This window comes from Protomyctophum parallelum, assembly GCF_964188405.1.
Source record: "Protomyctophum parallelum genome assembly, chromosome: 1".
Taxonomy (NCBI): Eukaryota; Metazoa; Chordata; class Actinopteri; order Myctophiformes; family Myctophidae; genus Protomyctophum; species Protomyctophum parallelum.
The window spans coordinates 96,096,656-96,122,239 of record NC_139697.1 but is presented as its reverse complement, the minus strand read 5'-3'; the positions used below and the strand labels follow the sequence as shown (position 1 = coordinate 96,122,239).

Below are 25,584 nucleotides of genomic sequence, written 5' to 3'. Positions count from 1 at the left end.
GTAAAAGTTAAAAAAGTATGAACATTTGTAAAAACTATAGTTTAAGCATAAATAACTGCATAAAGCGGAAATAAAGTATGTGGAAGTAGTATGATGCCCAAAAAGGGGCAGAATAAAGTAAGTAAAGTATTACTGTCTACTAATGATTTGTAATGTATGAATAATGCTTTACAATGTATTCTTGATGAATCAAGAAAAGGTAAAAAAGAAAAAAAATAGTCAATCCAATGGAGTATACATATAAAAGCATTCATGAGCTTAACAGAAATAGCATACTTTTACATGTAAAAAGAAGGTTCAAATAGCATATAGGCCTATCTTTAAAAGCATAAACACAATGATTATTGATAATGGTCTAAGATATTTCTTAAAAAATATATTAAGATAAAAAATATTAAGTTCTTTATTATTATTTTTTTCCTTTTAAGTTTAAAAAAAAGTTAAAGTTTTAATTTTTTAATGTTTTTCATTTTTTTTAATTTTTTAATTTTTTAATCATGCTAATGCTAACATGCTAATGCTAACATGCTAACATGCTAATGCTAACATGCTAACATGCTAATGCTATCATGCTAACATGCTAATGCTATCATGCTAATGCTAACATGCTAATGCTAACATGCTAATGCTAACATGCTAATGCTAACATGCTAACATGCTAATGCTAACATGCTAATGCTATCATGCTAACATGCTAATGCTAACATGCTAACATGCTAATGCTAACATGCTAACATGCTAATGCTAACATGCTAACATGCTAATGCTATCATGCTAACATGCTAACATGTTAATGCTAACATGCTAACATGCTAATGCTAACATGCTAATGCTATCATGCTAACATGCTAATTCTAACATGCTAATGCTAACATGCTAATGCTAACATGCTAACATGCTAATGATAACATGCTAATGCTATCATGCTAACATGCTAATGCTAACATGCTAACATGGTAATGCTAACATGCTAACATGCTAATGCTAACATGCTAACATGCTAACATGCTAATGCTATCATGCTAACATGCTAACATGCTAATGTTAACATGCTAATGCTAACATGCTAATGCTAACATGCTAACATGCTAATGCTAACATGCTAATGCTAACATGCTAACATGCTAATGCTATCATGCTAACATGCTAACATGCTAATGTCAACATGCTAATGCTAACATGCTAACATGCTAATGCTATCATGCTAACATGCTAATGCTATCATGCTAATGCTAACATGCTAACATGCTAACATGCTAATGCTAACATGCTAATTTTTAAGTTTTCATGTTTTTCATTTTTTTCAATTTTTTTCAATTTTTCAATTTTTTTCAATTTTTTTTAATTTTTTTAATTTTGTTTAATTTTTTTTAATTTTTTTTAATTTTTTATTTTTTTTCAATTTCTTTTCATTTTTTTTATTTTTTTAAAGTTTTTTTTAATTTTTTAATTTTTTTGAAAATATTTTTTTATAAACGTGTGTGTGTGTGCGTGCGTGCGTGCGTGCGTGCGTGCGTGCGTGCGTGCACTTGCGAGAGCTGTGTAAAGGCCAGCCAATAGGAAGACAGGGTGTGTGTGTGCGTGCGTGCATGCGTGCGTGCGTGCTCTTGCGAGAGCTGTGTAAAGGCCATCCAATTGCACAAATAGCAGACCTACAAGCCCACAAGGTATCGCAGAGCAACTCATTGAGATCTTGTAACTTTAATTTCAGCCCTGTAATTAAGCTCTTATATGTCTCAGCTGTGGAAGTGTAAAAGACAAACAAGTGGCGCGCAACTTGAAGGTCTTGATCTTGAATGGTCTTGAATGGGGGGAAACTATGCCCGAACAAATTGCTCTATCGCAAAAAGTAAAAGTCGAATGCAAATAATTTCTTCGCTGTGAGTGGCCTGAGATATTGAGGTACACCATGTGCGATTGTGGTGTTGGTACGATCGAAAATGTGGTTATAAGAGCGAGTTAAGAATTGTCATCGCGATAATTTCCTCGTAAGATTTCTACAATGGATGTCAATGAGCAGCTTGACTGTATTTGTGTCACTTAAAAGGCCGTAGTTCACATTCTGTATGTCTCTGTGTTTTGGTGGTCACATTGTGTGAAAGAGGACATGTGTGGCTACAAAATGACCAAAGGACATGCGTGTAAAGTGAATATTTTGGCCGGGACGGCAATTTGTTTGGTAAATTTTCAAGGAAAGATTTTCTGTTTGTACACTCTAGTGAAAGAAGCCCTGCACTCTAAGTTGGCACTAATTAGGCGAAACGGCCTGCGATTGAACTGAGATTTCGGAAAAACCGTTTAACGTATTCGAATACGGTTTGAACCACGAAAAAGTCCAGAGTCGTGTGAGCTTTCTAAAGTTTAAATCACGTTTCTACGACAAAGTATGCCAGAGTAATGAGGCTGCAAAAGTGAGGTTGATTTAGAGATAAATCCCATACATTGTCGATGGGAGGAAAAAACTATAAATAAAGTTAAATATTTTAAAAAGTATAAACTTTTTCAAAACAACTTTTTCACCAATGAAAGTTCAAAGATAGATGAACATTATAAAGTTTGAATGAAGTTTCAAAGTGAAAGTATGACGGAGTAATAAGAGCTCAAAAAAGTTAACTGTGAAAAATGGGACCTTTCTTCCATCGACTCTCACTATAAAGAATGTAAAAAAAAGTTAAAAAGTTAAAAAGTATAAAAAGTATAAAACTTTGTAAAAATTCTAATTGGAGCATAAATAACTGCAAAGAGCTGAACAGTTTGAAGTTTGAACTACATTTCTAGTATAAAGTATGCGGAAGTAGTTAGGTACCAAAAAAAAGGGTGGAATAAAGAAACATAAGAAGCGGAATAAATATAGGCTGGCAATAGCTATTGTGTGCTCGCTGTGGCGAGCCCACAAATATAAACTGAGAGTAACTAGTGTGTGCTCGCTGTGGCGAGCCCACAAATATAAACTGAGAGTAACTAGTGTGTGCTCGCTGTGGCGAGCCCACAAATATAAACTGAGAGTAACTAGTGTGTGCTCGCTGTGGCGAGCCCACAATAACTCAGAAACGACAAAACATTTCAAAGTAAAAAGTTCCAGCATGTGTCTCCACAGTAAGCTGAATAATAAAAAGTGTGAATGGAGTTTCTAGGTGAAAGTGATTTTTTGACGTGCCAAAATCTGCCATTGAGCCCCATGTTAAAAGTCTCAAATTTGAAAGCACTATATTTCTAAAACGATGACACCTTTCAAAGATTCCTTTTCAGGCAAACATGTCCACCGTAAGATGAACCTAAGTAGGCTAGAATGGGGTTGGTAGGTTTAAGTATGTAGGACTAGTAGCATGCCAAAGTTTGTGCTATTGCCATAGAGAATGCATTGGGCGTTTAAGTTAAATAACTCAGAAACGACAAAACATTTCAAAGTAAAAAGTTCCAGCATGTGTCTCCACAGTAAGCTGAATAATAAAAAGTGTGAATGGAGTTTCTAGGTGAAAGTGATTTTTTGACGTGCCAAAATCTGCCATTGAGCCCCATGTTAAAAGTCTCAAATTTGAAAGCACTATATTTCTAAAACGATGACACCTTTCAAAGATTCCTTTTCAGGCAAACATGTCCACCGTAAGATGAACCTAAGTAGGCTAGAATGGGGTTGGTAGGTTTAAGTATGTAGGACTAGTAGCATGCCAAAGTTTGTGCTATTGCCATAGAGAATGCATTGGGCGTTTAAGTTAAATAACTCAGAAACGACAAAACATTTCAAAGTAAAAAGTTCCAGCATGTGTCTCCACAGTAAGCTGAATAATAAAAAGTGTGAATGGAGTTTCTAGGTGAAAGTGATTTTTTGACGTGCCAAAATCTGCCATTGAGCCCCATGTTAAAAGTCTCAAATTTGAAAGCACTATATTTCTAAAACGATGACACCTTTCAAAGATTCCTTTTCAGGCAAACATGTCCACCGTAAGATGAACCTAAGTAGGCTAGAATGGGGTTGGTAGGTTTAAGTATGTAGGACTAGTAGCATGCCAAAGTTTGTGCTATTGCCATAGAGAATGCATTGGGCGTTTAAGTTAAATAACTCAGAAACGACAAAACATTTCAAAGTAAAAAGTTCCAGCATGTGTCTCCACAGTAAGCTGAATAATAAAAAGTGTGAATGGAGTTTCTAGGTGAAAGTGATTTTTTGACGTGCCAAAATCTGCCATTGAGCCCCATGTTAAAAGTCTCAAATTTGAAAGCACTATATTTCTAAAACGATGACACCTTTCAAAGATTCCTTTTCAGGCAAACATGTCCACCGTAAGATGAAGCTAAGTAGGCTAGAATGGGGTTGGTAGGTTTAAGTATGTAGGACTAGTAGCATGCCAAAGTTTGTGCTATTGCCATAGAGAATGCATTGGGCGTTTAAGTTAAATAACTCAGAAACGACAAAACATTTCAAAGTAAAAAGTTCCAGCATGTGTCTCCACAGTAAGCTGAATAATAAAAAGTGTGAATGGAGTTTCTAGGTGAAAGTGATTTTTTGACGTGCCAAAATCTGCCATTGAGCCCCATGTTAAAAGTCTCAAATTTGAAAGCACTATATTTCTAAAACGATGACACCTTTCAAAGATTCCTTTTCAGGCAAACATGTCCACCGTAAGATGAACCTAAGTAGGCTAGAATGGGGTTGGTAGGTTTAAGTATGTAGGACTAGTAGCATGCCAAAGTTTGTGCTATTGCCATAGAGAATGCATTGGGCGTTTAAGTTAAATAACTCAGAAACGACAAAACATTTCAAAGTAAAAAGTTCCAGCATGTGTCTCCACAGTAAGCTGAATAATAAAAAGTGTGAATGGAGTTTCTAGGTGAAAGTGATTTTTTGACGTGCCAAAATCTGCCATTGAGCCCCATGTTAAAAGTCTCAAATTTGAAAGCACTATATTTCTAAAACGATGACACCTTTCAAAGATTCCTTTTCAGGCAAACATGTCCACCGTAAGATGAACCTAAGTAGGCTAGAATGGGGTTGGTAGGTTTAAGTATGTAGGACTAGTAGCATGCCAAAGTTTGTGCTATTGCCATAGAGAATGCATTGGGCGTTTAAGTTAAATAACTCAGAAACGACAAAACATTTCAAAGTAAAAAGTTCCAGCATGTGTCTCCACAGTAAGCTGAATAATAAAAAGTGTGAATGGAGTTTCTAGGTGAAAGTGATTTTTTGACGTGCCAAAATCTGCCATTGAGCCCCATGTTAAAAGTCTCAAATTTGAAAGCACTATATTTCTAAAACGATGACACCTTTCAAAGATTCCTTTTCAGGCAAACATGTCCACCGTAAGATGAACCTAAGTAGGCTAGAATGGGGTTGGTAGGTTTAAGTATGTAGGACTAGTAGCATGCCAACGTTTGTGCTATTGCCATAGAGAATGCATTGGGCGTTTAAGTTAAATAACTCAGAAACGACAAAACATTTCAAAGTAAAAAGTTCCAGCATGTGTCTCCACAGTAAGCTGAATAATAAAAAGTGTGAATGGAGTTTCTAGGTGAAAGTGATTTTTTGACGTGCCAAAATCTGCCATTGAGCCCCATGTTAAAAGTCTCAAATTTGAAAGCACTATATTTCTAAAACGATGACACCTTTCAAAGATTCCTTTTCAGGCAAACATGTCCACCGTAAGATGAACCTAAGTAGGCTAGAATGGGGTTGGTAGGTTTAAGTATGTAGGACTAGTAGCATGCCAAAGTTTGTGCTATTGCCATAGAGAATGCATTGGGCGTTTAAGTTAAATAACTCAGAAACGACAAAACATTTCAAAGTAAAAAGTTCCAGCATGTGTCTCCACAGTAAGCTGAATAATAAAAAGTGTGAATGGAGTTTCTAGGTGAAAGTGATTTTTTGACGTGCCAAAATCTGCCATTGAGCCCCATGTTAAAAGTCTCAAATTTGAAAGCACTATATTTCTAAAACGATGACACCTTTCAAAGATTCCTTTTCAGGCAAACATGTCCACCGTAAGATGAACCTAAGTAGGCTAGAATGGGGTTGGTAGGTTTAAGTATGTAGGACTAGTAGCATGCCAAAGTTTGTGCTATTGCCATAGAGAATGCATTGGGCGTTTAAGTTAAATAACTCAGAAACGACAAAACATTTCAAAGTAAAAAGTTCCAGCATGTGTCTCCACAGTAAGCTGAATAATAAAAAGTGTGAATGGAGTTTCTAGGTGAAAGTGATTTTTTGACGTGCCAAAATCTGCCATTGAGCCCCATGTTAAAAGTCTCAAATTTGAAAGCACTATATTTCTAAAACGATGACACCTTTCAAAGATTCCTTTTCAGGCAAACATGTCCACCGTAAGATGAACCTAAGTAGGCTAGAATGGGGTTGGTAGGTTTAAGTATGTAGGACTAGTAGCATGCCAAAGTTTGTGCTATTGCCATAGAGAATGCATTGGGCGTTTAAGTTAAATAACTCAGAAACGACAAAACATTTCAAAGTAAAACGTTCCAGCATGTGTCTCCACAGTAAGCTGAATAATAAAAAGTGTGAATGGAGTTTCTAGGTGAAAGTGATTTTTTGACGTGCCAAAATCTGCCATTGAGCCCCATGTTAAAAGTCTCAAATTTGAAAGCACTATATTTCTAAAACGATGACACCTTTCAAAGATTCCTTTTCAGGCAAACATGTCCACCGTAAGATGAACCTAAGTAGGCTAGAATGGGGTTGGTAGGTTTAAGTATGTAGGACTAGTAGCATGCCAAAGTTTGTGCTATTGCCATAGAGAATGGATTGGGCGTTTAAGTTAAATAACTCAGAAACGACAAAACATTTCAAAGTAAAAAGTTCCAGCATGTGTCTCCACAGTAAGCTGAATAATAAAAAGTGTGAATGGAGTTTCTAGGTGAAAGTGATTTTTTGACGTGCCAAAATCTGCCATTGAGCCCCATGTTAAAAGTCTCAAATTTGAAAGCACTATATTTCTAAAACGATGACACCTTTCAAAGATTCCTTTTCAGGCAAACATGTCCACCGTAAGATGAACCTAAGTAGGCTAGAATGGGGTTGGTAGGTTTAAGTATGTAGGACTAGTAGCATGCCAAAGTTTGTGCTATTGCCATAGAGAATGCATTGGGCGTTTAAGTTAAATAACTCAGAAACGACAAAACATTTCAAAGTAAAAAGTTCCAGCATGTGTCTCCACAGTAAGCTGAATAATAAAAAGTGTGAATGGAGTTTCTAGGTGAAAGTGATTTTTTGACGTGCCAAAATCTGCCATTGAGCCCCATGTTAAAAGTCTCAAATTTGAAAGCACTATATTTCTAAAACGATGACACCTTTCAAAGATTCCTTTTCAGGCAAACATGTCCACCGTAAGATGAACCTAAGTAGGCTAGAATGGGGTTGGTAGGTTTAAGTATGTAGGACTAGTAGCATGCCAAAGTTTGTGCTATTGCCATAGAGAATGCATTGGGCGTTTAAGTTAAATAACTCAGAAACGACAAAACATTTCAAAGTAAAAAGTTCCAGCATGTGTCTCCACAGTAAGCTGAATAATAAAAAGTGTGAATGGAGTTTCTAGGTGAAAGTGATTTTTTGACGTGCCAAAATCTGCCATTGAGCCCCATGTTAAAAGTCTCAAATTTGAAAGCACTATATTTCTAAAACGATGACACCTTTCAAAGATTCCTTTTCAGGCAAACATGTCCACCGTAAGATGAACCTAAGTAGGCTAGAATGGGGTTGGTAGGTTTAAGTATGTAGGACTAGTAGCATGCCAAAGTTTGTGCTATTGCCATAGAGAATGCATTGGGCGTTTAAGTTAAATAACTCAGAAACGACAAAACATTTCAAAGTAAAAAGTTCCAGCATGTGTCTCCACAGTAAGCTGAATAATAAAAAGTGTGAATGGAGTTTCTAGGTGAAAGTGATTTTTTGACGTGCCAAAATCTGCCATTGAGCCCCATGTTAAAAGTCTCAAATTTGAAAGCACTATATTTCTAAAACGATGACACCTTTCAAAGATTCCTTTTCAGGCAAACATGTCCACCGTAAGATGAACCTAAGTAGGCTAGAATGGGGTTGGTAGGTTTAAGTATGTAGGACTAGTAGCATGCCAAAGTTTGTGCTATTGCCATAGAGAATGCATTGGGCGTTTAAGTTAAATAACTCAGAAACGACAAAACATTTCAAAGTAAAAAGTTCCAGCATGTGTCTCCACAGTAAGCTGAATAATAAAAAGTGTGAATGGAGTTTCTAGGTGAAAGTGATTTTTTGACGTGCCAAAATCTGCCATTGAGCCCCATGTTAAAAGTCTCAAATTTGAAAGCACTATATTTCTAAAACGATGACACCTTTCAAAGATTCCTTTTCAGGCAAACATGTCCACCGTAAGATGAACCTAAGTAGGCTAGAATGGGGTTGGTAGGTTTAAGTATGTAGGACTAGTAGCATGCCAAAGTTTGTGCTATTGCCATAGAGAATGCATTGGGCGTTTAAGTTAAATAACTCAGAAACGACAAAACATTTCAAAGTAAAAAGTTCCAGCATGTGTCTCCACAGTAAGCTGAATAATAAAAAGTGTGAATGGAGTTTCTAGGTGAAAGTGATTTTTTGACGTGCCAAAATCTGCCATTGAGCCCCATGTTAAAAGTCTCAAATTTGAAAGCACTATATTTCTAAAACGATGACACCTTTCAAAGATTCCTTTTCAGGCAAACATGTCCACCGTAAGATGAACCTAAGTAGGCTAGAATGGGGTTGGTAGGTTTAAGTATGTAGGACTAGTAGCATGCCAAAGTTTGTGCTATTGCCATAGAGAATGCATTGGGCGTTTAAGTTAAATAACTCAGAAACGACAAAACATTTCAAAGTAAAAAGTTCCAGCATGTGTCTCCACAGTAAGCTGAATAATAAAAAGTGTGAATGGAGTTTCTAGGTGAAAGTGATTTTTTGACGTGCCAAAATCTGCCATTGAGCCCCATGTTAAAAGTCTCAAATTTGAAAGCACTATATTTCTAAAACGATGACACCTTTCAAAGATTCCTTTTCAGGCAAACATGTCCACCGTAAGATGAACCTAAGTAGGCTAGAATGGGGTTGGTAGGTTTAAGTATGTAGGACTAGTAGCATGCCAACGTTTGTGCTATTGCCATAGAGAATGCATTGGGCGTTTAAGTTAAATAACTCAGAAACGACAAAACATTTCAAAGTAAAAAGTTCCAGCATGTGTCTCCACAGTAAGCTGAATAATAAAAAGTGTGAATGGAGTTTCTAGGTGAAAGTGATTTTTTGACGTGCCAAAATCTGCCATTGAGCCCCATGTTAAAAGTCTCAAATTTGAAAGCACTATATTTCTAAAACGATGACACCTTTCAAAGATTCCTTTTCAGGCAAACATGTCCACCGTAAGATGAACCTAAGTAGGCTAGAATGGGGTTGGTAGGTTTAAGTATGTAGGACTAGTAGCATGCCAAAGTTTGTGCTATTGCCATAGAGAATGCATTGGGCGTTTAAGTTAAATAACTCAGAAACGACAAAACATTTCAAAGTAAAAAGTTCCAGCATGTGTCTCCACAGTAAGCTGAATAATAAAAAGTGTGAATGGAGTTTCTAGGTGAAAGTGATTTTTTGACGTGCCAAAATCTGCCATTGAGCCCCATGTTAAAAGTCTCAAATTTGAAAGCACTATATTTCTAAAACGATGACACCTTTCAAAGATTCCTTTTCAGGCAAACATGTCCACCGTAAGATGAACCTAAGTAGGCTAGAATGGGGTTGGTAGGTTTAAGTATGTAGGACTAGTAGCATGCCAAAGTTTGTGCTATTGCCATAGAGAATGCATTGGGCGTTTAAGTTAAATAACTCAGAAACGACAAAACATTTCAAAGTAAAAAGTTCCAGCATGTGTCTCCACAGTAAGCTGAATAATAAAAAGTGTGAATGGAGTTTCTAGGTGAAAGTGATTTTTTGACGTGCCAAAATCTGCCATTGAGCCCCATGTTAAAAGTCTCAAATTTGAAAGCACTATATTTCTAAAACGATGACACCTTTCAAAGATTCCTTTTCAGGCAAACATGTCCACCGTAAGATGAAGCTAAGTAGGCTAGAATGGGGTTGGTAGGTTTAAGTATGTAGGACTAGTAGCATGCCAAAGTTTGTGCTATTGCCATAGAGAATGCATTGGGCGTTTAAGTTAAATAACTCAGAAACGACAAAACATTTCAAAGTAAAAAGTTCCAGCATGTGTCTCCACAGTAAGCTGAATAATAAAAAGTGTGAATGGAGTTTCTAGGTGAAAGTGATTTTTTGACGTGCCAAAATCTGCCATTGAGCCCCATGTTAAAAGTCTCAAATTTGAAAGCACTATATTTCTAAAACGATGACACCTTTCAAAGATTCCTTTTCAGGCAAACATGTCCACCGTAAGATGAACCTAAGTAGGCTAGAATGGGGTTGGTAGGTTTAAGTATGTAGGACTAGTAGCATGCCAAAGTTTGTGCTATTGCCATAGAGAATGCATTGGGCGTTTAAGTTAAATAACTCAGAAACGACAAAACATTTCAAAGTAAAAAGTTCCAGCATGTGTCTCCACAGTAAGCTGAATAATAAAAAGTGTGAATGGAGTTTCTAGGTGAAAGTGATTTTTTGACGTGCCAAAATCTGCCATTGAGCCCCATGTTAAAAGTCTCAAATTTGAAAGCACTATATTTCTAAAACGATGACACCTTTCAAAGATTCCTTTTCAGGCAAACATGTCCACCGTAAGATGAACCTAAGTAGGCTAGAATGGGGTTGGTAGGTTTAAGTATGTAGGACTAGTAGCATGCCAAAGTTTGTGCTATTGCCATAGAGAATGCATTGGGCGTTTAAGTTAAATAACTCAGAAACGACAAAACATTTCAAAGTAAAAAGTTCCAGCATGTGTCTCCACAGTAAGCTGAATAATAAAAAGTGTGAATGGAGTTTCTAGGTGAAAGTGATTTTTTGACGTGCCAAAATCTGCCATTGAGCCCCATGTTAAAAGTCTCAAATTTGAAAGCACTATATTTCTAAAACGATGACACCTTTCAAAGATTCCTTTTCAGGCAAACATGTCCACCGTAAGATGAACCTAAGTAGGCTAGAATGGGGTTGGTAGGTTTAAGTATGTAGGACTAGTAGCATGCCAACGTTTGTGCTATTGCCATAGAGAATGCATTGGGCGTTTAAGTTAAATAACTCAGAAACGACAAAACATTTCAAAGTAAAAAGTTCCAGCATGTGTCTCCACAGTAAGCTGAATAATAAAAAGTGTGAATGGAGTTTCTAGGTGAAAGTGATTTTTTGACGTGCCAAAATCTGCCATTGAGCCCCATGTTAAAAGTCTCAAATTTGAAAGCACTATATTTCTAAAACGATGACACCTTTCAAAGATTCCTTTTCAGGCAAACATGTCCACCGTAAGATGAACCTAAGTAGGCTAGAATGGGGTTGGTAGGTTTAAGTATGTAGGACTAGTAGCATGCCAAAGTTTGTGCTATTGCCATAGAGAATGCATTGGGCGTTTAAGTTAAATAACTCAGAAACGACAAAACATTTCAAAGTAAAAAGTTCCAGCATGTGTCTCCACAGTAAGCTGAATAATAAAAAGTGTGAATGGAGTTTCTAGGTGAAAGTGATTTTTTGACGTGCCAAAATCTGCCATTGAGCCCCATGTTAAAAGTCTCAAATTTGAAAGCACTATATTTCTAAAACGATGACACCTTTCAAAGATTCCTTTTCAGGCAAACATGTCCACCGTAAGATGAACCTAAGTAGGCTAGAATGGGGTTGGTAGGTTTAAGTATGTAGGACTAGTAGCATGCCAAAGTTTGTGCTATTGCCATAGAGAATGCATTGGGCGTTTAAGTTAAATAACTCAGAAACGACAAAACATTTCAAAGTAAAAAGTTCCAGCATGTGTCTCCACAGTAAGCTGAATAATAAAAAGTGTGAATGGAGTTTCTAGGTGAAAGTGATTTTTTGACGTGCCAAAATCTGCCATTGAGCCCCATGTTAAAAGTCTCAAATTTGAAAGCACTATATTTCTAAAACGATGACACCTTTCAAAGATTCCTTTTCAGGCAAACATGTCCACCGTAAGATGAACCTAAGTAGGCTAGAATGGGGTTGGTAGGTTTAAGTATGTAGGACTAGTAGCATGCCAAAGTTTGTGCTATTGCCATAGAGAATGGATTGGGCGTTTAAGTTAAATAACTCAGAAACGACAAAACATTTCAAAGTAAAAAGTTCCAGCATGTGTCTCCACAGTAAGCTGAATAATAAAAAGTGTGAATGGAGTTTCTAGGTGAAAGTGATTTTTTGACGTGCCAAAATCTGCCATTGAGCCCCATGTTAAAAGTCTCAAATTTGAAAGCACTATATTTCTAAAACGATGACACCTTTCAAAGATTCCTTTTCAGGCAAACATGTCCACCGTAAGATGAACCTAAGTAGGCTAGAATGGGGTTGGTAGGTTTAAGTATGTAGGACTAGTAGCATGCCAAAGTTTGTGCTATTGCCATAGAGAATGCATTGGGCGTTTAAGTTAAATAACTCAGAAACGACAAAACATTTCAAAGTAAAAAGTTCCAGCATGTGTCTCCACAGTAAGCTGAATAATAAAAAGTGTGAATGGAGTTTCTAGGTGAAAGTGATTTTTTGACGTGCCAAAATCTGCCATTGAGCCCCATGTTAAAAGTCTCAAATTTGAAAGCACTATATTTCTAAAACGATGACACCTTTCAAAGATTCCTTTTCAGGCAAACATGTCCACCGTAAGATGAACCTAAGTAGGCTAGAATGGGGTTGGTAGGTTTAAGTATGTAGGACTAGTAGCATGCCAAAGTTTGTGCTATTGCCATAGAGAATGCATTGGGCGTTTAAGTTAAATAACTCAGAAACGACAAAACATTTCAAAGTAAAAAGTTCCAGCATGTGTCTCCACAGTAAGCTGAATAATAAAAAGTGTGAATGGAGTTTCTAGGTGAAAGTGATTTTTTGACGTGCCAAAATCTGCCATTGAGCCCCATGTTAAAAGTCTCAAATTTGAAAGCACTATATTTCTAAAACGATGACACCTTTCAAAGATTCCTTTTCAGGCAAACATGTCCACCGTAAGATGAACCTAAGTAGGCTAGAATGGGGTTGGTAGGTTTAAGTATGTAGGACTAGTAGCATGCCAAAGTTTGTGCTATTGCCATAGAGAATGCATTGGGCGTTTAAGTTAAATAACTCAGAAACGACAAAACATTTCAAAGTAAAAAGTTCCAGCATGTGTCTCCACAGTAAGCTGAATAATAAAAAGTGTGAATGGAGTTTCTAGGTGAAAGTGATTTTTTGACGTGCCAAAATCTGCCATTGAGCCCCATGTTAAAAGTCTCAAATTTGAAAGCACTATATTTCTAAAACGATGACACCTTTCAAAGATTCCTTTTCAGGCAAACATGTCCACCGTAAGATGAACCTAAGTAGGCTAGAATGGGGTTGGTAGGTTTAAGTATGTAGGACTAGTAGCATGCCAAAGTTTGTGCTATTGCCATAGAGAATGCATTGGGCGTTTAAGTTAAATAACTCAGAAACGACAAAACATTTCAAAGTAAAAAGTTCCAGCATGTGTCTCCACAGTAAGCTGAATAATAAAAAGTGTGAATGGAGTTTCTAGGTGAAAGTGATTTTTTGACGTGCCAAAATCTGCCATTGAGCCCCATGTTAAAAGTCTCAAATTTGAAAGCACTATATTTCTAAAACGATGACACCTTTCAAAGATTCCTTTTCAGGCAAACATGTCCACCGTAAGATGAACCTAAGTAGGCTAGAATGGGGTTGGTAGGTTTAAGTATGTAGGACTAGTAGCATGCCAAAGTTTGTGCTATTGCCATAGAGAATGCATTGGGCGTTTAAGTTAAATAACTCAGAAACGACAAAACATTTCAAAGTAAAAAGTTCCAGCATGTGTCTCCACAGTAAGCTGAATAATAAAAAGTGTGAATGGAGTTTCTAGGTGAAAGTGATTTTTTGACGTGCCAAAATCTGCCATTGAGCCCCATGTTAAAAGTCTCAAATTTGAAAGCACTATATTTCTAAAACGATGACACCTTTCAAAGATTCCTTTTCAGGCAAACATGTCCACCGTAAGATGAACCTAAGTAGGCTAGAATGGGGTTGGTAGGTTTAAGTATGTAGGACTAGTAGCATGCCAAAGTTTGTGCTATTGCCATAGAGAATGCATTGGGCGTTTAAGTTAAATAACTCAGAAACGACAAAACATTTCAAAGTAAAAAGTTCCAGCATGTGTCTCCACAGTAAGCTGAATAATAAAAAGTGTGAATGGAGTTTCTAGGTGAAAGTGATTTTTTGACGTGCCAAAATCTGCCATTGAGCCCCATGTTAAAAGTCTCAAATTTGAAAGCACTATATTTCTAAAACGATGACACCTTTCAAAGATTCCTTTTCAGGCAAACATGTCCACCGTAAGATGAACCTAAGTAGGCTAGAATGGGGTTGGTAGGTTTAAGTATGTAGGACTAGTAGCATGCCAACGTTTGTGCTATTGCCATAGAGAATGCATTGGGCGTTTAAGTTAAATAACTCAGAAACGACAAAACATTTCAAAGTAAAAAGTTCCAGCATGTGTCTCCACAGTAAGCTGAATAATAAAAAGTGTGAATGGAGTTTCTAGGTGAAAGTGATTTTTTGACGTGCCAAAATCTGCCATTGAGCCCCATGTTAAAAGTCTCAAATTTGAAAGCACTATATTTCTAAAACGATGACACCTTTCAAAGATTCCTTTTCAGGCAAACATGTCCACCGTAAGATGAACCTAAGTAGGCTAGAATGGGGTTGGTAGGTTTAAGTATGTAGGACTAGTAGCATGCCAAAGTTTGTGCTATTGCCATAGAGAATGCATTGGGCGTTTAAGTTAAATAACTCAGAAACGACAAAACATTTCAAAGTAAAAAGTTCCAGCATGTGTCTCCACAGTAAGCTGAATAATAAAAAGTGTGAATGGAGTTTCTAGGTGAAAGTGATTTTTTGACGTGCCAAAATCTGCCATTGAGCCCCATGTTAAAAGTCTCAAATTTGAAAGCACTATATTTCTAAAACGATGACACCTTTCAAAGATTCCTTTTCAGGCAAACATGTCCACCGTAAGATGAACCTAAGTAGGCTAGAATGGGGTTGGTAGGTTTAAGTATGTAGGACTAGTAGCATGCCAAAGTTTGTGCTATTGCCATAGAGAATGCATTGGGCGTTTAAGTTAAATAACTCAGAAACGACAAAACATTTCAAAGTAAAAAGTTCCAGCATGTGTCTCCACAGTAAGCTGAATAATAAAAAGTGTGAATGGAGTTTCTAGGTGAAAGTGATTTTTTGACGTGCCAAAATCTGCCATTGAGCCCCATGTTAAAAGTCTCAAATTTGAAAGCACTATATTTCTAAAACGATGACACCTTTCAAAGATTCCTTTTCAGGCAAACATGTCCACCGTAAGATGAACCTAAGTAGGCTAGAATGGGGTTGGTAGGTTTAAGTATGTAGGACTAGTAGCATGCCAAAGTTTGTGCTATTGCCATAGAGAATGCATTGGGCGTTTAAGTTAAATAACTCAGAAACGACAAAACATTTCAAAGTAAAAAGTTCCAGCATGTGTCTCCACAGTAAGCTGAATAATAAAAAGTGTGAATGGAGTTTCTAGGTGAAAGTGATTTTTTGACGTGCCAAAATCTGCCATTGAGCCCCATGTTAAAAGTCTCAAATTTGAAAGCACTATATTTCTAAAACGATGACACCTTTCAAAGATTCCTTTTCAGGCAAACATGTCCACCGTAAGATGAACCTAAGTAGGCTAGAATGGGGTTGGTAGGTTTAAGTATGTAGGACTAGTAGCATGCCAAAGTTTGTGCTATTGCCATAGAGAATGCATTGGGCGTTTAAGTTAAATAACTCAGAAACGACAAAACATTTCAAAGTAAAAAGTTCCAGCATGTGTCTCCACAGTAAGCTGAATAATAAAAAGTGTGAATGGAGTTTCTAGGTGAAAGTGATTTTTTGACGTGCCAAAATCTGCCATTGAGCCCCATGTTAAAAGTCTCAAATTTGAAAGCACTATATTTCTAAAACGATGACACCTTTCAAAGATTCCTTTTCAGGCAAACATGTCCACCGTAAGATGAACCTAAGTAGGCTAGAATGGGGTTGGTAGGTTTAAGTATGTAGGACTAGTAGCATGCCAAAGTTTGTGCTATTGCCATAGAGAATGGATTGGGCGTTTAAGTTAAATAACTCAGAAACGACAAAACATTTCAAAGTAAAAAGTTCCAGCATGTGTCTCCACAGTAAGCTGAATAATAAAAAGTGTGAATGGAGTTTCTAGGTGAAAGTGATTTTTTGACGTGCCAAAATCTGCCATTGAGCCCCATGTTAAAAGTCTCAAATTTGAAAGCACTATATTTCTAAAACGATGACACCTTTCAAAGATTCCTTTTCAGGCAAACATGTCCACCGTAAGATGAACCTAAGTAGGCTAGAATGGGGTTGGTAGGTTTAAGTATGTAGGACTAGTAGCATGCCAAAGTTTGTGCTATTGCCATAGAGAATGCATTGGGCGTTTAAGTTAAACTAGAAAGCAGTTCCCTGCAGAAACTGCGTGGGCTCGCCAAAAGACGCAATGTATATAATGTACAGTAGAAAATGTATTAAAGCTGAAAGAAAAGTTTAAAAAATAATGTATAAAAATTGGTAAAAAGAATAAGCATAAATAACTGCATAAAGCGGAATAAAGTAGTACGATGCCCAAAAAGTGGCAGAATAAAGTAAGTAAAGTATTACTGTCTACTAATTATTTGTAATGTATGAATAATGCTTTACAATGTATTCTTGATGAATTAAGAAAAGGTAAAAAAGAAAAAGAAAAAAAAAGAGTAAATCCAATGGAGTATACATATAAAAGCATTCATGAGCTTAACAGAAATAGCATACTTTTACATGTAAAAGAAGGTGCAAATAGCATATAGGCCTATCTTTAAAAGCATAAACACAATGATTATTCATAATGGTCTAAGATTTTTCTTTAAATGTAAAAAAATAATAATATTAAGTTTCTTATTAAAAGTTTTTTCTTTTTAAGTTTAAAAAAAAAGTTAAAGTTTTTAATTTTTTAATTTTAAAAAAAGAAATCCAATTTTAATAAGTAATGGTGTTACCATTGGTGTTCTAAATCTATAATCAAAATTTCGGGACTGTAGCATATTGTAAAGAAAAGTAGAAAATGCATTAAAGCTGAAGTAAAAGTTAAAAAAAGTATGAAAATGTGTAAAAACTATAGTTTAAGCAGAATAAAGTATGTGGAAGTTGTAGAAGTGTTTTTAAAGTTTTTCTTTAAATGTAAAAAAAAAAAAAAAATCTAAAAAATTGAAGTTTTTTCTTTTTAAGTAAAAAAGAAAAAAAAATATTTTTAAGTTTTCATTTTTTTCATTTTTTTCATTTTTTTCAATTTTTTCATTTTTTTTAATTTTTTTAATTTTTTTAATTTTTTTTAATTTTTTTTAATTTTTTTTCATTTTTTTTCATTTTTTTTCATTTTTTTTCATTTTTTTTTATTTTTTTTAAGTTTTTTAAGTTTTTTTTATTTTTTTTGAAAATATTTTTTTATAAACGTGTGTGTGTGCGTGCGTGCGTGCGTGCGTGCGTGCGTGCGTGCGTGCGTGCGTGCGTGCGTGCGTGCACTTGCGAGAGCTGTGTAAAGGCCAGCCAATAGGAAGACAGGGTGTGTGTGTGCGTGCGTGCATGTGTAAAGCTGTGTAAAGGCCATCCAATTGCACAAATAGCAGACCTACAAGCCCACAAGGTATCGCAGAGCAACTCATTGAGATCTTGTAACTTTAATTTCAGCCCTGTAATTAAGCCCTTATATGTCTCAGCTGTGGAAGTGTAAAAGACAAACAAGTGGCGCGCAACTTGATCTCTTATTTTACAATGGTTCTGAATGGGGGGAAACTATGCCCGAACAAATTGCTCTATCGCAAAAAGTAAAAGTCGAATGCAAATAATTTTTTCGCTGTGAGTGGCCTGAGATATTGAGGTACACCATGTGCGATTCTGGTGTTGGTACGATCGAAAATGTGGTTATAAGAGCGAGTTAAGAATTGTCATCGCGATAATTTCCTCGTAAGGATTTTACAATTGAGGTCAATGAGCAGATTGACTGTATTTGTGTCACTTAAAAGGCCGTAGTTCACATTCTGTATGTCTCTGTGTTTTGGTGGTCACATTGTGTGAAAGAGGACATATGTGGCTACAAAATGACCAAAGGACATGCGTGTAAAGTGAATATTTTGGCCGGGACGGCAATTTGTTTGGTAGATTTTCAAGGAAAGATTTTCTGTTCACACACTCTAGTGAAAGAAGCCCTGCACTCTAACTTGACACTAATTAGGCGAAACGGGCTGCGATTGAACTGCGATTTCGGAAAAACCGTTTAACGTATTCGAATACGGTTTGAACCACGAAAAAGTCCAGAGTCGTGTGAGCTTTCTAAAGTTTAAATCACGTTTCTACGACAAAGTATGCCAGAGTAATGAGGCTGCAAAAGTGAGGTTGATTTAGAGATAAATCCCATACATTGTCAATGGGAGGAAAAAACTATAAATAAAGTTAAATATTTTAAAAAGTATAAACTTTTTCAAAACAACTTTTTCACCAATGAAAGTTCAAAGATAGATGAACATTATAAAGTTTGAATGAAGTTTCAAAGTGAAAGTATGACGGAGTAATAAGAGCTCAAAAAAGTTAACTGTGAAAAATGGGACATTTCTTCCATTGACTCTCACTATAAAGAATGTAAAAAAAAGTTAAAAAGTTAAAAAGTATAAAAAGTATAAAACTTTGTAAAAATTCTAATTGGAGCAATAATAACTGCAAAGAGCTGAACAGTTTGAAGTTTGAACTAAATTTCTAGCATAAAGTATGTGGAAGTAGTAGGAAACCGAAAAAAAGGCGGAAATTGGAATAATAATAACTAGAAAGCAGTTCCTGTAGAAACTGCGTGGGCTCGCGTAAAATGCTTTGTATAAAGTTATTGCCGTGTCAAGTTTGAAACTCGGGGACCGGAGTAATGGTGTTACCATTGGTGGTCTAAGTCCATAATCAAAATTTCTGGACTGTAACATATTGTAAAGAAAAGTAGAAAATGTATTAAAGCTGAAGTAAAAGTTAAAAAAGTATGAACATTTGTAAAAACTATAGTTTAAGCATAAATAACTGCATAAAGCGGAAATAAAGTATGTGGAAGTAGTATGATGCCCAAAAAGGGGCAGAATAAAGTAAGTAAAGTAATACTGTCTACTAATGATTTGTAATGTATGAATAATGCTTTACAATGTATTCTTGATGAATCAAGAAAAGGTAAAAAAGAAAAAAAATAGTCAATCCAATGGAGTATACATATAAAAGCATTCATGAGCTTAACAGAAATAGCATACTTTTACATGTAAAAAGAAGGTTCAAATAGCATATAGGCCTATCTTTAAAAGCATAAACACAATGATTATTGATAATGGTCTAAGATATTTCTTAAAAAAAATATTAAGATAAAAAATATTAAGTTCTTTATTATTATTTTTTTCCTTTTAAGTTTAAAAAAAAGTTAAAGTTTTAATTTTTTAATGTTTTTCATTTTTTTTAATTTTTTAATTTTTTAATCATGCTAATGCTAACATGCTAATGCTAACATGCTAACATGCTAATGCTAACATGCTAACATGCTAATGCTATCATGCTAACATGCTAATGTTAACATGCTAATGCTATCATGCTAATGCTAACATGCTAATGCTAACATGCTAATGCTAACATGCTAACATGCTAATGCTAACATGCTAATGCTATCATGCTAACATGCTAATGCTAACATGCTAACATGCTAATGCTAACATGCTAACATGCTAATGCTAACATGCTAACATGCTAATGCTATCATGCTAACATGCTAACATGCTAATGCTAATATGCTAATGCTAACATGCTAATGCTAACATGCTAATGCTATCATGCTAACATGCTAATGCTAACATGCTAACATGCTAATGCTAACATGCTAATGCTAACATGCTAACATGCTAATGATAACATGCTAATGCTATCATGCTAACATGCTAATGCTAACATGCTAACATGCTAACATGCTAATGCTAACATGCTAACATGCTAACATGCTAATGCTAACATGCTAACATGCTAATGCTATCATGCTAACATGCTAACATGCTAATGTTAACATGCTAATGCTAACATGCTAATGCTAACATGCTAATGCTAACATGCTAATGCTAACATGCTAACATGCTAATGCTATCATGCTAACATGCTAACATGCTAATGTCAACATGCTAATGCTAACATGCTAACATGCTAATGCTATCATGCTAACATGCTAATGCTATCATGCTAATGCTAACATGCTAATGCTAACATGCTAATTTTTAAGTTTAAATTTTTTTAAATTTTTTTAATTTTTTTTAAAAAAAATTATTATTTTTTCATTTTTTTCATTTTTTTAATTTTTTTTAATTTTTTTTAATTTTTTTTTAATTTTTTTTAATTTTGTTTTTATTTTTTTTATTTTTTTTTAATTTTTTATTTTTTTTTTAATTTTTTTGAAAATATTTTTTTATAAACGTGTGTGTGTGTGTGTGTGTGTGCGTGCGTGCGTGCGTGCGTGCACTTGCGAGAGCTGTGTAAAGGCCAGCCAATAGGAAGACAGGGTGTGTGTGTGCGTGCGTGCATGCGTGCGTGCGTGCTCTTGCGAGAGCTGTGTAAAGGCCATCCAATTGCACAAATAGCAGACCTACAAGCCCACAAGGTATCGCAGAGCAACTCATTGAGATCTTGTAACTTTAATTTCAGCCCTGTAATTAAGCTCTTATATGTCTCAGCTGTGGAAGTGTAAAAGACAAACAAGTGGCGCGCAACTTGAAGGTCTTGATCTTGAATGATCCTGAATGGGGGGAAACTATGCCCGAACAAATTGCTCTATCGCAAAAAGTAAAAGTCGAATGCAAATAATTTTTTCGCTGTGAGTGGCCTGAGATATTGAGGTACACCATGTGCGATTGTGGTGTTGGTACGATCGAAAATGTGGTTATAAGAGCGAGTTAAGAATTGTCATCGCGATAATTTCCTCGTAAGGATTTTACTATGGAGGTCAATGAGCAGATTGACTGTATTTGTGTCACTTAAAAGGCCGTAGTTCACATTCTGTATGTCTCTGTGTTTTGGTGGTCACATTGTGTGAAAGAGGACATGTGTGGCTACAAAATGACCAAAGGACATGCGTGTAAAGTGAATATTTTGGCCGGGACGGCAATTTGTTTGGTAAATTTTCAAGGAAAGATTTTCTGTTCACACACTCTAGTGAAAGAAGCCCTGCACTCTAACTTGGCACTAATTAGGCGAAACGGCCTGCGATCGAACTGCGATTTCGGAAAAACCGTTTAACGTATTCGAATACGGTTTGAACCACGAAAAAGTCCAGAGTCGTGTGAGCTTTCTAAAGTTTAAATCACGTTTCTACGACAAAGTATGCCAGAGTAATGAGGCTGCAAAAGTGAGGTTGATTTAGAGATAAATCCCATACATTGTCAATGGGAGGAAAAAACTATAAATAAAGTTAAATATTTTAAAAAGTATAAACTTTTTCAAAACAACTTTTTCACCAATGAAAGTTCAAAGATAGATGAACATTATAAAGTTTGAATGAAGTTTCAAAGTGAAAGTATGACGGAGTAATAAGAGCTCAAAAAAGTTAACTGTGAAAAATGGGACCTTTCTTCCATCGACTCTCATTATAAAGAATGTAAAAAAAAGTTAAAAAGTTAAAAAGTATAAAAAGTATAAAACTTTGTAAAAATTCTAATTGGAGCATAAATAACTGCAAAGAGCTGAACAGTTTGAAGTTTGAACTAAATTTCTAGCATAAAGTATGTGGAAGTAGTTAGGTGCCAAAAAAACGGCGGAATAAAGAATAAGCGGAATAAATATAGACTGGCAATATCTAGTGTGTGCTCGCTGTGGCGAGCCCACAACTAGAAAGCAGTTCCTGTAGAAACTGCGTGGGCTCGCGTAAAATGCTTTGTATAAAGTTATTGCCGTGTCAAGTTTGAAACTCGGGGACCGGAGTAATGGTGTTACCATTGGTGTTCTAAATCTATAATCAAAATTTCGGGACTGTAGCATATTGTAAAGAAAAGTAGAAAATGCATTAAAGCTGAAGTAAAAGTTAAAAAAAGTATGAAAATGGAGTATACATATAAAAGCATTCATGAGCTTAACAGAAATAGCATACTTTTACATGTAAAAAGAAGGTTCAAATAGCATATAGGCCTATCTTTAAAAGCATAAACACAATGATTATTGATAATGGTCTAAGATATTTCTTAAAAAAAATATTAAGATAAAAAATATTAAGTTCTTTATTATATTTTTTTTCCTTTTAAGTAAAAAAAAAAGTTAAAGTTTTAATTTTTTAATGTTTTTAATTTTTTTTAATTTTTTAATTTTTTAATCATGCTAATGCTAACATGCTAATGCTAACATGCTAACATGCTAATGCTAACATGCTAACATGCTAATGCTATCATGCTAACATGCTAATGTTAACATGCTAATGCTATCATGCTAATGCTAACATGCTAATGCTAACATGCTAATGCTAACATGCTAATGCTAACATGCTAACATGCTAATGCTAACATGCTAATGCTATCATGCTAACATGCTAATGCTAACATGCTAACATGCTAATGCTAACATGCTAACATGCTAATGCTAACATGCTAACATGCTAATGCTATCATGCTAACATGCTAACATGCTAATGCTAACATGCTAATGCTAACATGCTAACATGCTAATGCTAACATGCTAATGCTATCATGCTAACATGCTAACATGCTAATGCTAACATGCTAACATGCTAATGATAACATGCTAATGCTATCATGCTAACATGCTAATGCTAACATGCTAACATGCTAATGCTAACATGCTAATGCTAACATGCTAACATGCTAATGCCATCATGCTAACATGCTAACATGCTAATGTTAACATGCTAATGCTAACATGCTAACATGCTAATGCTAACATGCTAATGCTAACATGCTAACATGCTAATGCTATCATGCTAACATGCTAATGTCAACATGCTAATGCTAACATGCTAATGCTATCATGCTAACATGCTAATGCTATCATGCTAATGCTAACATGCTAACATGCTAATGCTAACATGCTAATTTTTAAGTTTTCATTTTTTTCATTTTTTTCAATTTTTCCATTTTTTTCAATTTTTTTTTTTTTTTAATTTTTTTAATTTTTTTTAATTTTTTTTAATTTTTTTAATTTTATTTTTTTTTTTTTTTTTTTAAAGTTTTTTTTATTTATTTTTATTTTTTTTTTTTTTTTTTTTTTTTTTTGAAAATATTTTTTTATAAACGTGTGTGTGTGTGTGTGTGTGCGTGCGTGCGTGCGTGTGTGCGTGCGTGCGTGCGTGCGTGCGTGCACTTGCGAGAGCTGTGTAAAGGCCAGCCAATAGGAAGACAGGGGGTGTGTGTGCGTGCGTGCATGCGTGCGTGCGTGCTCTTGCGAGAGCTGTGTAAAGGCCATCCAATTGCACAAATAGCAGACCTACAAGCCCACAAGGTATCGCAGAGCAACTCATTGAGATCTTGTAACTTTAATTTCAGCCCTGTAATTAAGCTCTTATGTCTCAGCTGTGGAAGTGTAAAAGACAAACAAGTGGCGCGCAACTTGAAGGTCTTGATCTTGAATGGTCTTGAATGGGGGGAAACTATGCCCGAACAAATTGCTCTATCGCAAAAAGTAAAAGTCGAATGCAAATAATTTCTTCGCTGTGAGTGGCCTGAGATATTGAGGTACACCATGTGCGATTGTGGTGTTGGTACGATCGAAAATGTGGTTATAAGAGCGAGTTAAGAATTGTCATCGCGATAATGTCCTCGTAAGATTTCTACAATGGATGTCAATGAGCAGCTTGACTGTATTTGTGTCACTTAAAAGGCCGTAGTTCACATTCTGTATGTCTCTGTGTTTTGGTGGTCACATTGTGTGAAAGAGGACATGTGTGGCTACAAAATGACCAAAGGACATGCGTAGAAAATGAATATTTTGGCCGGGACGGCAATTTGTTTGGTAAATTTTCAAGGAAAGATTTTCTGTTCTACGCACTCTAGTGAAAAAAGCCCGCACTCTAAGTTGGCACTAATTAGGCGAAACGGCCTGCGATTGAACTGCGATTTCGAAAAAAACGTTTAACGTATTCGAATACGGTTTGAACCACGAAAAAGTCCAGAGTCGTGTGAGCTTTCTAAAGTTTAAATCACGTTTCTACGACAAAGTATGCCAGAGTAATGAGGCTGCAAAAGTGAGGTTGATTTAGAGATAAATCCCATACATTGTCAATGGGAGGAAAAAACTATAAATAAAGTTAAATATTTTAAAAAGTATAAACTTTTTCAAAACAACTTTTTCACCAATGAAAGTTCAAAGATAGATGAACATTATAAAGTTTGAATGAAGTTTCAAAGTGAAAGTATGACGGAGTAATAAGAGCTCAAAAAAGTTAACTGTGAAAAATGGGACCTTTCTTCCATCGACTCTCACTATAAAGAATGTAAAAAAAAGTTAAAAAGTTAAAAAGTATAAAAAGTATAAAACTTTGTAAAAATTCTAATTGGAGCATAAATAACTGCAAAGAGCTGAACAGTTTGAAGTTTGAACAAAATTTCTAGTATAAAGTATGCGGAAGTAGTTAGGTGCCAAAAAAACGGCGGAATAAAGAAGCGGAATAAATATAAACTGGCAATATCTAGTGTGTGCTCGCTGTGGCGAGCCCACAATAAATATAAACTGAGAGTAACTAGTGTGTGCTCGCTGTGGCGAGCCCACAATAAATATAGACTGGCAATAACTATTGTGTGCTCGCTGTGGCGAGCCCACAATAATAATAATAAAGTGTTACAATTACTAGAGTCTGGTTGCCCCTTTTGGGGCAACCACACTAACAAAATGTATACACAATTGAAAGTCAGAATCTCCAATAAATCAATTTCTATGTACCAAGGTCACTCGATGCAGATAGTGGAGGAATAAACACCAAATATGTTGAACCAAAAACAATCACATCACAATTTGAAGGGGAAGAAGATCAAACGTACATGATATTTATATCCTAGTTGCAGAACTGGATATGGGTGTTCTTTCGTTGGCCTGCCATCCGGGAAGTGTACTCCACACACCTAAAGATAGAATAATGAGAATGAGTAGTAAATACTGGTACCACATATAATTCAATAAAACATACAAATAAAATATTGTCCAGTTTCCATAAAGTACATGTTTATGGTGATTTATTTTGAGGACTAGCTTAGCCTAGTATAGTTAAGGCTACATACTCTTTGTTTGTGGTGATATAGCTTATCACAGAGTATGTATGAGCTTTAAGAGTGATGTTGTTAACGTTTCAATGGGGGTGGGGGCTACCACGTAGCTAGCTGCATGCTAACATTTATTGTATTCATCATTAG

General features: G+C 35.6%; 1 protein-coding gene across 3 annotated transcripts in view; it reads right to left on the bottom strand.

Annotated features, from left to right (window-relative positions):
* Positions 1-25,584, bottom strand: part of LOC310870890 (uncharacterized protein) — a 172,379-nt gene that overhangs the window by 142,544 nt on the left and 4,251 nt on the right. For all 3 annotated transcript variants that reach the window (XR_014570279.1, XM_083782251.1, XM_083782250.1), the window contains exon 4: positions 25,216-25,296. Coding sequence is in view for 2 of the 3 variants with exons in the window: in XM_083782251.1 (XP_083638377.1) it covers positions 25,216-25,296 (81 nt within the window). In the remaining variant the exon portion in view is untranslated. The remainder of the gene's footprint in view (positions 1-25,215; positions 25,297-25,584) is intronic.